Source organism: Cheilinus undulatus, linkage group 2 (genome assembly GCF_018320785.1).
Source record: "Cheilinus undulatus linkage group 2, ASM1832078v1, whole genome shotgun sequence".
Lineage (NCBI taxonomy): Eukaryota > Metazoa > Chordata > Actinopteri > Labriformes > Labridae > Cheilinus > Cheilinus undulatus.
The window spans coordinates 38,128,029-38,144,052 of record NC_054866.1 but is presented as its reverse complement, the minus strand read 5'-3'; the positions used below and the strand labels follow the sequence as shown (position 1 = coordinate 38,144,052).

Genomic DNA, 16,024 nt, shown 5'->3' with positions numbered 1-16,024 from the left:
GCAGCAGAAATAGCCCTTTTTTACATTTTCCATGAAAAAGAATCTTGATGAGTTAAAAATCTGACAATTAAAAGGATCTTGTTAGAAAGCAAGTACTTACTCATGTACAGGACAGATTTACTACAGGAGGCACCAAAATCAACACGATCCCAAATTTCCTCACAGGGGCTTTACTGTAAATAGAAGCTGAACTGCCACATTGTAGAGAGCGGTTTTGATTATCCAGTCTACTGTAGATCAGTGGTTCTCAGCTGGTTGGGAATCAGGACCCAACATGACCACCTTGAGGAGAAACTGTGATCCAGATTTTTGAAAATGTTTAACCACTCAAATTTTGGGAATAAACATTTTGGACCCTTAATGACAAAAAATATACTGAAAAAAAATACAAATAAAAGCACATCATTAGTTACCGACATCTTATTTTACTCCATTTTCTAGTGACTGCATGGAATTTTGTACATTTTTGAGGAATTTTCATGTTTTGTTGTCCTAAGAAAAGAAGATAAATAAGAAGAAATCTTCTGAAATTACCCATCAACCTGAAAAATACATGTGTGAATTTACCCTATGACCACTTCAGGCTTCAGTTTATAGAATTTCTGCCACTTTTTTTTTCCCTGGAAAAATTCAGGACCCGCTGACAAGAGCTTTGCGACCCATTTTTGGATCCTGACCCACCAGTTGAGAACCACTGCTGTAGATGACATATAACAGTTTGAAATGAGCCAGATGATTATGTAATACAGTGTCAAAGCATGCCAGAGGAAATTCATTAAGAATTGTATGAAAAAAAGGCAAAAATGGGGTCAATTGTCATGAATTGCCTCTGAGGCCTTCAAGTTAAATAATCTGTGTCCATGTCAGTTTGTTGCCGAGTGTTGTAATGTAACCCTGATGCTGATTTGTACACTGATGTAGGAGATGAGTCATCAGTCCCTCCCCGCAACAGTTAGTTAGTAATCAGAGCAGGCAGTGAGGGAGACAGACACAGTTAAGCACCTCATCATAAACTCAAGGATCATGACACCATTAAGTGTGCTTTGATAAGTGCTCCATCATTAAGACCAACTCATTGGAGTAAAATACAAAATAAGGTCAAACTGCATCAGGGGGTTAAAGCAGAGGTCTGTGCTGCCATCTGCTGGTCATACTGAACAGTACATTCAAAATACCCCCGCTATACACATTTATAGAAATTTACTCATTCCCAATCATTTAAACGCATGCACCATTAGCAGCATATTTGTACACCTCAAACTTTTACTACGCTGCTTTTTAAAGGGGATACCATGCTTGTGCTGCAAATCATGTCTCTTCTTAAATGACAGTTAAATGACTATTATGAAAGGAGATGGAGGATGTTTTACTGAATATATCAAGTTAATGTGACACTAGAAAACTGTTATTTAGTAATAATTGGGACAGCAAACAAAGCCGACTTGTGTTCCTTCCCTTACAAATCCACCCCAAAGGCAGACTTGTTAGACTGTGTAAATGTTAACTTAATAACTAAAAGTTCCCTTCTGGCTCCTAAAGCAGATATTTGACTTCAACAACCAAAGGCCAATTTCTGCCATGGTAAAAGGAATTGTTGTGAGAATGTGGTGAAAGCTGACATTTTTAAAGATGTGTTTAGTGATAAATCTATTCAATCACCGTTTTTTTTTTTTTTTGTTTTGTTTTGTTTTTTTAATGTGACACCACTTCTTCAGTGTATCAACTTGAATGAGTTTGTGGTTGTTTTTATGTAGGCTTCACTAAAAGGAGGTTAAGGGACTGAACTACGCTGAAGCTCAGCGTGGTTGTGATGCAGCTAAGAGTATCAGGTAATGAAGTCATCAGCTCTGATGTAAAGGCTAGAGATGAGACAAAACATCTGTACAGAGAGAGGCTTAACCTCCAGAGACCCTACATTTACAGGTGAGGATGTTACATTTTGGCTTTCCTACAAAATACTTAAAGATAAGAGATGAAATTATAACCCCCTATGAAACATGTAGTTTCTCCCAAGTATCTCTCAAGTGCTGTTAAACAAGGCAAATACTCTAAGAGTGTTTAGAAATAAGAAATGAGAGCCCAAATGATTAGCCTCCCTGGTGCTAATAGTCAGTTGTGTCTCCTTTTTGCTGCATAACAGCCCGCAGGCGTTTGTTATGTCTAGTGTCTTGGCAGTTCTGGGGTCTTTAGACACATCTCTCACTAGCTTTCTTTCCAGGGTCTTTAAAACCGTTCTCTTCTGACCTCTGCCAGGTTTGTTCTGGACTGTGTGGCTCTCTTTGGATTTCTTGATGATTCTTCTCACTCCAGTTCTTGGCACTTGGAAATGCTGTGATAACTTTGCATGTCTTTCTCCTGATTTGTGACCATCAACAATTCTTTTTCTCAAGTTTAAACTTGATTATCAGTACTGAGTATTACAAAGATGAAGCAAATCATTGCACTTTAGTGGTTTCTGCTATGACTCAACAAAAAAGTCATTTAAAGCCCCTAAAGGGGGCTAATAATTAAGACCCTGGCAGTGTTTTGGGGTTTTTTATGTTTCTGTGTGTAAAAGTAAAATAATGTAAGAATCCAAAAACTAGAACGTTTGGTAAAGCTGTGTTTAAAAAACAAAATCCCTGCTCTTTGAGAAAAACTGCAGTTTTCATGGGGTGGAAAATAATTTTGTCCTCTTCTGCATAATTCTACAATTACAACTTTTAAAATAATTGTCCAGAATTTCTGTCGAAGATTATATAATTTCCTTGGAATGCCGGGGGAATTTGCTATAAAAATTTTCAGGAATTTCTCTATTTTTGTATATTTTGAAGAGTTTGATTTTGGGAGGGATTTGCTTTTAAATTGTTAGGTTCCTTCAGGGTAATTAGGAGTATGATTTGAAATTTTGGGGGGGAATTTCCACTTCATTTTTATTGATTTATCCAGGATTTGGGTGTTACATATTTTCCATAATTTGTAATTTGCTTCAAAATTTCATAGTGTTTTGGGGCAAATTATATTTAAATCTTTAGACTGTTTCACAAAGGTTCACAGAAACATTTGGGAAATTTTGAGAATATTTCTTTCAACTTGGTTTTTGAATATATTTTTAAGAATTTTCACAGAAAGTTTTGGCAGTGTCTTTGAAATTAGGGATTTTTTTATGTTGTGGAACTCTAATAACTTTATTGGAGATTTTCTAAGACTTTCAGGGCTCTCTGCGGAAATTTAGTTCATACTTGGCCTTAACATGCTCTTGTGGTCTGTCAGAAAAATGACAACATCAAACATGTCTTATGGACTGACGCCATTTCTTACAGACTGTACTGCCTCCTACCAGCTGGCTGACACACAGTCAAAACGTACGGTCAGAAACCTGCTCAGTGATGTGTTGTTTCTGCAGAAACAGGGTCTTCTGTGTTTTTGGGTTTGTCTCAGAGCTGCCATCTGCAGCACTTTAAAGACAGATGCTTTGTGAAAAATACTTCTTACGAGTAAAGTAATAATATTTTTCTTTTGTGTTGTACAGTAAAATAAGCTCATTGTCCTCATATGCAGACATCATTTTAGTGAGAGCTTCCTCCTTTTCAAAGACAAGGCTTAGGTTTTATACCTATCAGGTCTATCTTAAGTTAGATTTAACCATCCTGGCCCCAAAGAGCATTAATCCACCGCAAAAATGCCCTGTATGCCAGAGGACCTGGTATGATGGATGTAAAATACAGTATGTCTCATTTAATGGATAGGTGTAACAGTCTGTCTCAGGGCTGTCAAACTCAAGGCCTGGGGACCAAATCCGACCTGTGGTAAAGTTATACCTGGCCCGCAGGATGGTTTCATATGTTCATTATAACAGGCCCACTGATATGAGGTCTGAGGATTTCTCCTTTTAAAATATCTTTAAGTCATAAAAATGTGAAAAATTAATGAGTAAAAATAATTTGATAAAAAGTCAAGAATGTGGGAAAATGAAGTAAATTGTGTTTTCATTTCATATTTTCAATCTCGCATCTCACAGTTACAACTGAAACGTATGAATTTGACTTTTATTTCATATTTTGTCTTTTTAATTCATGATTTTGAATTTTTATTTCAAATTTTGTATTTTTCAATTCATGATTTTGACTGTTTTTCATATTTTTACCTTTTAGATTCAAAATTTTACATTTCGAGTCATACTTTGACCTTTTAAACTCATGATTCTGAATTTTATCTCTCGTTTTGACCTTTTTAATTACTAGCTTCAACTTTTAATCCAATATTTCGATATTCTAGAGTCATAATGTAAGATCTAAACTCATATTTTGACCTTTTAAACTCATTTCTAATTTATCATATGTTTTGACCTTTGACCTCTCCCCTAAATGCAAAATGTATCCAGTTATTTTCTTTTTACCATTAAATTTGCACCAACAAATTCAAGGGAAGCATATTTCTTTATTAAGCTCCATGTGACTAGATAAAAAGAGTTTAATACCCCCATCCAACCTATAAAATGTACACATGCTGAGTGAGAGGGCATAGCTAGTTAACATTGATATTTCTTATCATTTACTGCAGAAAATGTAGGTTTTTGTTATGTTTGTTGTGAATGCCCATATAAGGAATGATTGTGCAGCCCTGCACCATACCTTTTCTACACAGGTGTGTGATATTCGGCAAACTGGGCTTGTTTACTGGAATAAATAAATATGTGACTAAAGCACTGAAAACAGACAACTTTCTTTGAACCAGGAAACACAAGCTTCCACCTGATCAGTGTGATTTATGCTACCAATACTTAGAGCTATGAAATTATCTGCAGTGCTGTCAGAGGTTGGTGATCATGGTGAGTCCATGCAGCATTGGAAGCAGGTGTGAACAATCTACTAATGACTGCCTGAGTGGAATAAAAGCAGAGCTGAGAGTTTCAAAGTGAAGCTGCTGTCTCATCTAGAAAGAACTGCACGACACTGACAAACTGGTGAGTGTGAAACATTTGATGTAGTTTTAACCTCAGTAGGGAGAGAGTTGTTTATAACAATTTGGCCTCACAGCTGTTTGGTGGATTTAAAATTACTTCTAAAGTTTGTTGTCTCATGTGCACTGAAATATTTCTCTTACCTCAGATAAGAGATGTCTGGTCGTGGAAAGAAAGCTGCACCCCAAAAGAGCTCTTCAGTGTCCCGGTCATCCAGGGCAGGAATCACTTTCCCCGTAGGCCGTATCCACAGGCTGCTGAGGAAAGGCAACTATGCAGAGCGGGTTGGCAACGGCTCTGCAGTGTACCTGGCCGCTGTCCTGGAGTACCTCTGTGCTGAAATCCTGGAACTGGCAGGAAACGCCAGCCGAGACAACAAGAAGGGGCGCATCGCCCCTCGGCACATCCTGTTGGCGGTGAAGAACGATGAGGAACTCAACAAACTGCTAGCAGGGGTCACGATCTCAGAGGGTGGTGTCCTCCCAAACATCCAGGCGAGCCTCCTTCCCAAAAAGACCAAAGCATCCAAGGCTGACGACACAGTTAAAGATGTCCAGTCTCAAGACTTTTAAATGTGACTGTGCAATGGCTTATATTTTTTTCAAATATTAAAGTTATTAGTCTTTTAAAGCACGGTTGTCTTCATTTAGTATGGCATTATCTCTAGAGCAGAACTGTTCTGCTTCAAAGAACCTGTGTCTTAAAAAGGCAGGGGCAAATTTCTCTGAATGCAAAGGAAATGCTTAATTTCCCACTTCTGTGCTAGGGGACATGGCTTTTCAAAAACCAGTGGTCAAATAGAATAGTATCAAACCTGATGTCCAAATCATAAAACTTGCATCTGTGATGTTTGTTGCAGTTTTAAACTCCTGCGAGCTGTTATAAGAGTGTAACTTGGTGGTGGGGGGGAGAGTATTTCATGACACGTGTAGTAGGAGTGATTCTATCAAAAACTGAAGGCAAATTTGTATGCAAGTTCCCAAAAGGTGTCTGGAATCAAAATGAATGCAGGTAACGGGATACAAAATGTTTCATAAGGTCGAGGTAAACTGTCTCCTTACAGGAAAAAAGACTGCCCTCCATGAAAACATTCCAATTCAGCAAGTGTAGCTTATGGAGTTGCATTAGCTGCATAGATAGTGTAGCTAAAGCGAACCTTACAAACCTGGAAAAGCCTTACCTCTGACCTGTTTTATTTATGAAATGTTGCCTAGTCTGCACTGTTTGCAGTGGTTATTATCTCCGCCAAGGAGGTTATGTGATCGGCAGGGTTTGTTCGTTTGTTAGCTAGTTTGTTAGCAACATAACTCAAAAAGTTATGAAAGGATTTTCATGGATTTTTCAGGAAATGTCACAAATGGCATAAGGAAAAACTGATCCTTGGGACTGATCCGGATTACTGTCTGGATCCAGGAATTTTTTAAAGGATTCCGTACTATTGGGAGATAGGGCTAATGGCAGAGGTCTGCGCTCTCTAAGTGCTTTCTTAGTTCTATCAATTTGACTGTCAGAATTTGTTCATGAATAAAGTTTATTTTTACTTTTAAATCTGAAATGGAAATGCCTTGTACCAGCAAAATAAGGAACTTCCATTCTGAGATATATGGTGTCTCAGATGAAAGGTCTATGAGAGTGGCTGTCAGAGATGAACTGTCTGCAGTCAGACTACCTTGGGTATCTGGACAACCCTTGAGGCAAGCCTAAGTCATATTTTAAGGTTTCAGAAAACACACATGTTGGCAAACGCAAAGGATTTTTTTAATCATACTGTAACAATAAGTCCCACAAGGACTACGTAACAAATAAAAGTGACTAAATAGATAACTAATACATGACGTAGACATATAGTGAATATGGACTGTAACAAGCACTCTGACTAGCTGAGGACATAAGCAACTAGAAACGCACTCAGAGAGCACAGACCTTCGCCATTAGCCCTATCGCCCAATAGTAAAGAATCCTTAAAAAAATTCCTGAATACATCCCTATGTGCCCCCCACCACGGCTTATTCTCTCCCCTGTGGGGTGGAAACATGGTGAGGCAAAGCATTGGCTTTGCTACGGGTGGACTGTCATGGTGGAAGCATTGCCTGCTGGTGCCAACAGAGGCACTGACAGTCTCATCCAGTCTCACATGGTCTCACTGGATGACTGGAATTCATGGCAGAGGGTGAATATTCCTCTATTCCTCCCAGCATTGTGAGTATTCTCGCTAAAATTCGCTGTCTTTCTCTCTGTTACGCTCCGACTCGTCACCTCGGCCGGGTGTGTGTCTTTCAAACTCTATAAACTCCAAAACTTTGAATAGAAATACACCCAAAATACTGCTGGGATTGAAGTTACCCATGTCCACCATCTCCTAGTGTAAAGTGGTAACAGCGCAGACCTCCACCATTAGCCCTATCTCCCAATAGTACAGAATCCTTTAATCCAGACGGTGATCTGAATCACTCCCAAAATCTAATCAGTTCTTCCTTATGCCATTAGTGACTTTTCCTAAAATTTCATGAAAATCCATCCACAACTTTTTGAGTTATGTTGCAAACAAACAAACACACTAACTAACTAACAAACGAACAAACGATCACATAACCTCGTTGGCGGAGGTAATAAGGCACAATGAATCAGCAGCATTAGGAGAATCAGGCAGAGATCACAATTTGGCCAAAAAATGACAACTAAGCTATGAGAATAATGAAATGTAGGAATGGTATATGGACAGAAAGTGTTCACAACACAGTAGGTCATACTTACTCATTCACACTACATCCATACACTGATGGATGCCTAACAGCCAACGCTTCCATCGATATTAACTACCTATTCATTCACATACACGCACTATTGATGCAGCTGTTGGAGAAACTTGGGGTCCAGTGTCTTCCTAAGGACACTTTGTCATGTGACTGCAGGAGCTGGGATCAAACCCTCTCAGCTGAAAGACGACTGACTCCACCACTGACCTACAACCCACCACGTATTGTCACATCAGAAAGGCCCAATATGGCGTTTCAGTCTTGAATGTTGACAGCAAATTAAAAAGTTGTTTCACACTCAACAGTCAAGATCTTCTTCATCCTAAAGGTTTACATGTAGTGGTCAGTTTCCAGACATCAGTGACTTGTTTCTCATCTGTTCTAGAATTTCTTTTGAACGTGGAATGATGTGCTGCTTTTTTTTTTTTTTTTTTTTTTTTAGATCTTTTGGCCTACTTCACTTTGTCAGACAGGTTCTATTTAAATGATTTCTAGATTCAACAGGTCCAGAAGTGTTCAGGCCTGGGTCTGGCTATTGAAATTTAACTCAACTTTGAAAACTTGGTTAATCACAGTTACTTAATTACTTAAGAAGGGGGAGTCAATTACTTTTTTGCTAGGGCCAGGTAGGTTTGGGTGGCTTTTCCAAAACTGCGTTTTGTATTGACTGAGGTTATCTTTGTCTATCATTAAAATTTGTGTGGTGATAGACATGTGTTCAACATGATCAGCTCAATATAAGATATATTTTTCAAATTAATATTTTTTCATGCCTTACATGTCTTTAAAGTGTTGTTTCTGTTACACATCAAAGAAAATATTTGGTTTCAATTTGTTTTTTAAATGACAAATCTCTTATTTGAACCATGACTTTTACCTGAATTCTGTGGTGCAGCTCAAATGTAGGTATTTTGATAGTCTTGCTTTGATAATTTGAAAACAATTTTTTCCCCACATTTTCAACGCATAAATATTTATGAGGCCTGTGCCCATTATTAAAAGTATTATCAGATCATGTTTTTCGGCTATTTGATAGACGAATAGACTGTTTACCAAAAACTGGCCCATTTTAGCTGACTGCATTTGTTTAAAATGTAAGGTTGGTTTTGGTGCATTTCTGCAAAAGAAAAGTTAAATTTCATATATTTGTATTTACATAATGCAACATTGTATAAATAGCAACACTGCAGATATATGGAAGAATTATTGTGAAAGCAATTTAAAATAAATTGGTTGACAAATTAAAATTTAAGGGCAAGGTAACATCAAAAGACAGAGGATTTTGATATGTTACAAAAAAGTTTTCTTGCCATTATGTTCATTTTTTATACATTGTAATTTAAAAGCCAGTATCTGTCAAAATAACAAACAATGAAAAGAAGGGGTCGATGCTTTTCTATTAGTGTGTATGAAATTGATATTTGCTTTAATTAATAACAAGGTTTATGATACCTGTAATGTTATCATTAAAAGTATCATTATGGTAGATAATATCATTATATGTAAATGACGAAACGTTACCCTTTTAACGCTTCTTTGCAACCCTCTGTAACACTGCGTGTGCTGAACGTACCCTAGTAAGAAACGACGTGCTGACGTCAGACGTGTGAACAACAAACAGTTATTGGACTTCAGCGGGCTAGCGAATGGTAACGCTAGACAAAACAGGTCCAGCGTACTTCTCCCGGATAGGGACCTGCCTGTGAGACCCGAGCAGCTGGGAAATCTTCACAATCTGATATGAATCCACCGCATTAGTACCGACAGGTGTAGTAGCTCCGGAGCTGTTTCTCGTCGCTAACGTTAGCCTCTGAATCATGCTCATTGCTCGAGCGTGAGTGCCTGAGTGTGACGCCTGTTTTTTTTTTTTTTTTTTTTTTTTTCTGGCTGCCGCTGGTGGAGGTTTGTGATGCGAGGGTGAGACAAGAGCTACAGCCGGAAAATATTTAGCTTGACACAGAAGAATGGACTTTGTCGGGGACAAACAGACGGACCCACGCGAAGAAGCAGGCATGCGACCTAAGACGGGCCTGGACGTCATTGTTGGGCAACAACTTTAGCAAGCTAGCTATCATTAGCTCGGTGAAATACATGCAAATGAATTGGCTCGGTGTCGTGCAGTAAGCTGACTTTGCTAGCGTAATGGAGGCACCCTGAGTGACTTGTTCGTTTCAATTGACTGTGCTGGTGCTCTTAAACAATGTTGGAAATGTGCTGACGACCTGGATGTCACTCATCGGTTCACACTTGAAGCATAGGACACGATTGGTAGAAATAAGTTAGTGGTGTTAGCCTGTCTGGTTGGTAGTTTAAAAGTTGCCTGGTTTGGCAAACAAATTTTGCTATATTAACTTCTCTATACATAGATTTCACACATTCCTCATAGTGATATTGTGTTAAATTGCACTTTAACTATCTAATTTTAAGGATGATACAAGGCCAACTATGATTTAAGGTTTGGAAAATATTATTTGAACTACCCCCACGACACCAACCCAGTCAAATACAGTTGGTGATTGCACTTAAGTATAAATAAATCTGTAAGAGCCAGAATAGGTGTCTGTTTACTTAATTGTTGCCAGAATTAGGCTGAGACAGACTAACCAGTATCATTTGGATCCTAGTTACTGTTTAACTTCATATTAAGGCTGTCTGGCACAGTTAAAGATAGAGTTTCACTGGAAATGAAAACATGAATATCGATGAGCAGTGTCTAGATTTGTGCAATGTCAAGACAAAAAGCAATGTGGATGACGATCGTAACACTACCAACAGCACAGAAGGGGTCACACCCCGGATATCTGAACTGATGACGGACAGTAGCACAGAAATACAAAACATTGTTCCCACAGAGGCCTCTGAAACATACCTGATGCCTCAGCTCACTGACAACCTTCAGGCAGGAGAGGAGGATAACCACCAGGCTCAAGATGCACTGGAAATTGATGAGGTTAATGGAAATACAAAGGGTTGTGACAAAGACGCCCCTACTGTAGTGAATCCCCCTGACTTGATCATTTCAAATGATGAGCATCTTAAGGACAATATTGAGGTGGAAACCATTCAGGAAGATAAGGACGCTGGCCGTGCTGGGTTTGTTGCAGAGGAAGGGGATGATGGTGGGGACATGGACATAGGTGTGGATCTCAGCCTTGATGAGAGTGGGGTACTGGAGGCTGAATCAACAAACACATCATTCTCAGACAACACTTCAGACTCAGAGTCAAAGTCTCAGGACGTCCCAGCTGGCAGCACGGCAGAGAGCCCGTCAGATGTGAATGAGATTTGCACAGACACTGCCCCCACAGACCAGGCTGGACTGTACCCCAGGGTGGAGGAAGGGGACGATAAACACAAACAAAGTGGCAAAAGGGTGACGTTTCCCTCGGATAAAGATATAGTTTCTGGATCAGTCGAGCCCAAGGACCCATGGAGGCATGGTAATGAATTTGTTTCTGCATGCCTGTATGTGTGAATGGCTTTATATTTTTTGTACTTGGCTGTTGCAGCAGTAAGAACATGTCATTTTAATATGGTTTCCCAGGATTTTTTCTCCAAAGAGCCTTTGCAGCATCTATTTCAAGTGTCAAATCTAAAGAGGCTTTCATTCATTTCTAAAGGGTTTAAAATGTGCCCTGTCATGGTCTACAGTGTACAGTAGATCATGTGTAGTCTGTAAAAAACGTGACAGCGACACATGAGAGGTGTGTCTTGGGAATTTTCTTTTGTGTCTTTCTCCAAAGCTCATCATCTCATGTAGGTTAAAATCACAACCTGTAAAGACATCAGGCAGCACCTGTGCCCCCACCCATTTTCCAAATACAAGTTCATGTCTTGGTTTAAATAGGGAAATAGTTTAAAGGACAAACCTTAGTCTGACTTTTAACCTAACAGCTAAATGTCTAAATATAGGCCCAGGCCTGTACTGTTTGCCATTTTGTGAGTAGATCCCACCACTCCTTGAGGTGTGCCGCTATGTTCCTGTTTGTTCAGTAAAAACACGTCCAAAGGAAGCTCATGCAGGATAGGGCTCAGCCTGAACCCTGTTTATACAAGGAACCAGATCTTAGAACAAGATGACTGTTCACTTTTTGCCTTATTTTTCACTTAATATTTAATGCAATGGTATACAAATGTTATATTATGACAGTCATATGTATCATATAAAAGTGTTTTGGTTCCTTAAAGTACAAATCATGCAGCAGCACAAAAATAGACCAGGAAGATTTTTAAAAAGTATACATTTAAGTAGTTAAAAGTTTTATTTCAATACCGCTCAACTGTCCCAGTATACCCTGAACATTTTCATTGATAGGTTTTCCATTTAAAGGTTACAAGAATTAAACTGTAATAGTTTTACGTTAACATTTATGTATCTTTCTCCTGTGTCTTAAGATTAAACTTCATATTTTCTCTGCACAGAGTTAAACCCAGATTGAAAGGGGGCATAATAGCAGATCAATAAAAGGGCTTTTTTGTCATTAACAAAACCCATATCAGCATATCAGATATAAGCAAAAATCCAATATCATGCATCTCTACGTTTTTATTAGTTACAATTTTGAAGAGTTTTCTGCTCACCTCTTTTTAAGAGAAGCTACACTACTTTATCTCGAGCAATGAGGAATGGATTATTATTTGTCCATTGCTGGAGGGGTGAGCTCACTGTACAGGGATAATAGTTGACAGCGTTACCCAGTAGACTTCACTCTCAGAAGATGTTATTATAGGTTATTGTTATGACTGTATGGCTTGCCTTACAGTGTCCATATGACCTGTTTTGTTTTAAGGTTAAGCCAGTGAGAGTGTTTTTTTTTTTTTTTTTCTGATGCAGCTTGTAAAACTAAAAATGTAGGCCAGGCCAAGACAAGGGTCAGTGATGTGAGATGGGGGAGGGGGTGTAGAAAAAAATGCAAAGCATCAAGGTTGATCTACATGGGCAATACTGCCTCAGATTCCCCTCTTTGTAGATAATATTACAGCTGTGTGCTTGTCAGACTGGAGATTATGTTTGGAAAATATGTTCCCCTCTGTCCATTCATACATTTTAATGAAGTGTAATTATAATGACTATTTTTTCACTTGATAATTTGACTTTGCGATCACGCCTTTCTGCCCTTAACCAAACCCTGTTTATTTTACAAATATGTCTGTATCAGCAAACCCTGCCTTTGCAGAGTGTTCGCCAGGCACCCAGTCTGATAGTAAATTGTGCATGATATATCCTTAGCCAAACTCAGCGGGACAAAGTCAAGGCTGGTTAGCCATGATTTTCTAGGACCTTATGAAACACCTGGCACTGTGAACAGTCAAGCACTGAGATGGCTGTATTGTGAGCTCAAATAACTTTATCACAGCAGATTTATCTTGTCATTTATTTAAGTTCCAAAGGTCCATGTGATTGTGCAGTTAATGTAGAGGGAGGGAGACATACAGTGGGTGGTGGAGGAGTTTATTACATCAAGAATATTCAGTTTGGATGCTGACAAGCCTTAACTCTTGGTTACCAAAGATAGCTGAATGATGATTGAAAAAGCGTTAAGACTTAAGTGTTTTTTTTTTTTTTTTGTGCATTTTATTAGTATCAGAATATCTTTGAATGGCAACGACAAAATGAAGAACTCCCACAAATCAGTTCTGCAGCATTTATGTCTTCTTCAAATGACATAGTTGATATATTTACTTATCTTCAGACGACTCATATCTTTTTACACTTAAAGCCATTTTACAGACTTTACACACTCACGCTCAGCACAGCTGCAAGAAGCAAATCAGGGTTAGGATTTTGTGCATCAACAGGGGTTGAAGTTTTTGACAATAGCCAGCGTTTTATCCATAAAGCTCATTCAGTTCATTTATTTAGTTCATAACTTAGGCAATAAAATGATGCAAAAAGTCTTCATAAACTTAATTTTTTTTTTTTTAAATTACCTGTAAGTTTTGGATTTCCATGAATATAAGATCCTAAACAGAGGGCATTAGCGTATTTGTGTTGGCGGATTCTGTTAAAACACTGCATAAAGGTTAATTATACTAACAAATAGGATTGTAAAACCCCTAAGGTGAAACTTTTTTGTAATTCCTTTTCTAATCAGTCTTGAGGTTAAATCAAGTCATGGTTGACTGCTTTACTTTGGTGCTGACAGCATATCCAAGCTAAATGTTAATATGATGGAAAACATGTTGTCACCCACTTTGAATAATTTAATAACATCTTCCCTTTTCTCCCTCCTTATCTTCCTGAACCTTTATATTAACATCCTTTCTTTTATTCCGTGTCTGCCACCTCTATGAAGGACAGACTCGAACATGAGAGAATTCATGTTAGTGTGTATATACATGTATTTGTGTATATGTCTAAGTTAAGTACAGGAAATGAAATGCATCTGAAACTCATCTCTGCGGTTCTTTGTGCTACATTAGGCGTGCTGCGCTACAATAGATTCATGATCCAGTCAGAGCCTTTATGTTATGAGCTAGTGTCAGGTTCTCTGGTTCCCTGGTTTATGTCATCTGTCAGGAACAGCCTGAGCTCACAGGGCCATAAGCTTCACCTGTGCACACTGAGTGTCAGTTGTAAAAAGAAAGGTAATAAAAGTTACTAAATATCTGCAAAGCGGTGTACATGATATGTGGTTTAACTATTGTACAGGATTGGGCTTCTAAACAGGAGTTTATTTAGGGGAGTCTAGATGGCCACCATTCAAACCAAATCCCTGTGTTCAGGAAAGAACAGAGAGGGGTGAACAATAGCGACCTGACGGGCTCCATTTCTTCTTTGGCAGTCTTATGTTTGCAGAGTTGTGTGTTGAGTTTTGTGATATTTGGGAGCTTACAATGTAACAGAAAAGGCCAGTATTGCTCTTAGGAGATATGTATCATAGTATAAAAAAAAATATATATATATATATATAACTGACATCCTTCTAAATAGCACAGGGTATGTAGTTTCTGATATGTTCTGAGTTAGTTAATAACTCTGCTTGAACTCACTTACCTCTCACAGTCCTAGACACTTGGGATGGTTGCGTTTTCCCTCCAGGCCTGGACAAATACTACATCACATCCTGAGATTCCTGAACTTCCCAACATGCTGCGTTACTTCCCCTGCTCTGTTCACTTCTCTTCCCAGCCTGTACACTCCAGTCTAGGTGCAGCTCAGGCTACAACCAGGAAAGCATTGTATCATGAAAGCATGTGCGAAGTCATCGCTTTTATCAGTTATTCAAACCCTCTTAACAGGAGATAAAGCATTTAAGTTTAGTCACGGATTCTTGTTTGTGTTTTTACAGCAACTCTACAGAATACTTTGGACACAACAATACTTCATCTGGAGTCCTGTGACTCAGTTTTATCACAGCTTTTTGTAGCAGTTTGTTGAAGCTTTGCAGTGCAGGTAAACACTTCTCATTAATGACTGTTTATCCTGCAAGCCACCCAACTCTTTGGCCTACGTACAGCTTTGTCTCTTGTCTCAGACCCAAGGCCTACTTGGCACCAGGTTGTTAAAGGCTCTGTGACCCATGAAATGTTATGTGTTGTGGCTTTGGACCAAGTTAGATACTGATAAGCAAAGCTTTCAGCCCACCAAATAGAAAATCTTGACATCAGTTGAGATTTTGTGAGAGCACTAGACTAAATGGCTAAATTAATTATTTTTCTAAGGCAGATCTGAGCCAACCAAATTGATAAATTGAGCAGTAATACTGTGTGACTCTGTTTTATATTCTTTGAAGCACCTGTCTCTTACATTTAGGTGTGCAAATATACTTTTTTCTCATACTGGAACAGACAAAAGTGTAAATATTTGAGAGTACATTCAGTCAAGACCGTCTAAAGTCAGCTGGTAATGCCAGCTGTCATACTGATGTCACTGACACTCCATTTTCCTTCGACATGTGAGGAGACATTAAATGAGTTCATTCTGTTACATAGGAGAATAAAAGAGACATCAACAAGGCAGAAGACTGAAACACATTAGTATTTGTCATTCTTCATGTATTTCTGTAGACTCACATTGTCTGTAGTCTCATATTTTTGTATTACTTGTGATATCTGCAGAGCCAGTGTCAATTTTATATAATTTAGAATCAACTGAAAATATTATCTGTTGTTTAGACATAGCTTTTCTGCATGGGATACCATACTTCAAAAAAGTTTAATTTATGTATAACTAGGGATGCATGATATCATCAGCATGAGTGTCAGCAGATATTTGCTGATATCAGCATTAAATATCAGCTCTATGTAAAAATGAGTCTGTTCAGTTTTAGGCAAGAACAACAGATCTATGTCTGCTGAACGTTTTATCTTTGATCATCCAAAT

At 38.4% G+C, this 16,024-nt stretch overlaps 2 protein-coding genes across 3 annotated transcripts in view; both read left to right on the top strand.

The window, feature by feature from the left end:
• Positions 1 to 4,785: 4,785 nt before the first annotated feature.
• On the top strand, positions 4,786 to 5,572 carry LOC121523855 (late histone H2A.2.2). Its single transcript, XM_041808915.1, has 2 exons — positions 4,786 to 4,945; positions 5,091 to 5,572. Exon 2 carries the CDS (start codon positions 5,098 to 5,100, stop codon positions 5,512 to 5,514), a length of 417 nt encoding a protein of 138 aa, XP_041664849.1. The 5' UTR covers positions 4,786 to 4,945; positions 5,091 to 5,097; the 3' UTR covers positions 5,515 to 5,572.
• Positions 5,573 to 9,578: 4,006 nt separating this feature from the next.
• ppp1r37 (protein phosphatase 1, regulatory subunit 37) overlaps positions 9,579 to 16,024 on the top strand; it is a 69,993-nt gene continuing 63,547 nt past the window's right edge. For both annotated transcript variants that reach the window (XM_041802638.1, XM_041802628.1), the window contains exon 1: positions 9,579 to 11,138. In XM_041802638.1, coding sequence (XP_041658572.1) covers positions 10,391 to 11,138 — 748 coding nt within the window. In that variant the 5' untranslated portion in view covers positions 9,579 to 10,390. The remainder of the gene's footprint in view (positions 11,139 to 16,024) is intronic.

Bases quoted from the DNA above. Each gene is read 5' to 3' on its own strand.
- LOC121523855 (XM_041808915.1), top strand. From the start codon at position 5,098: ATGTCTGGTCGTGGAAAGAAAGCTGCACCCCAAAAGAGCTCTTCAGTG.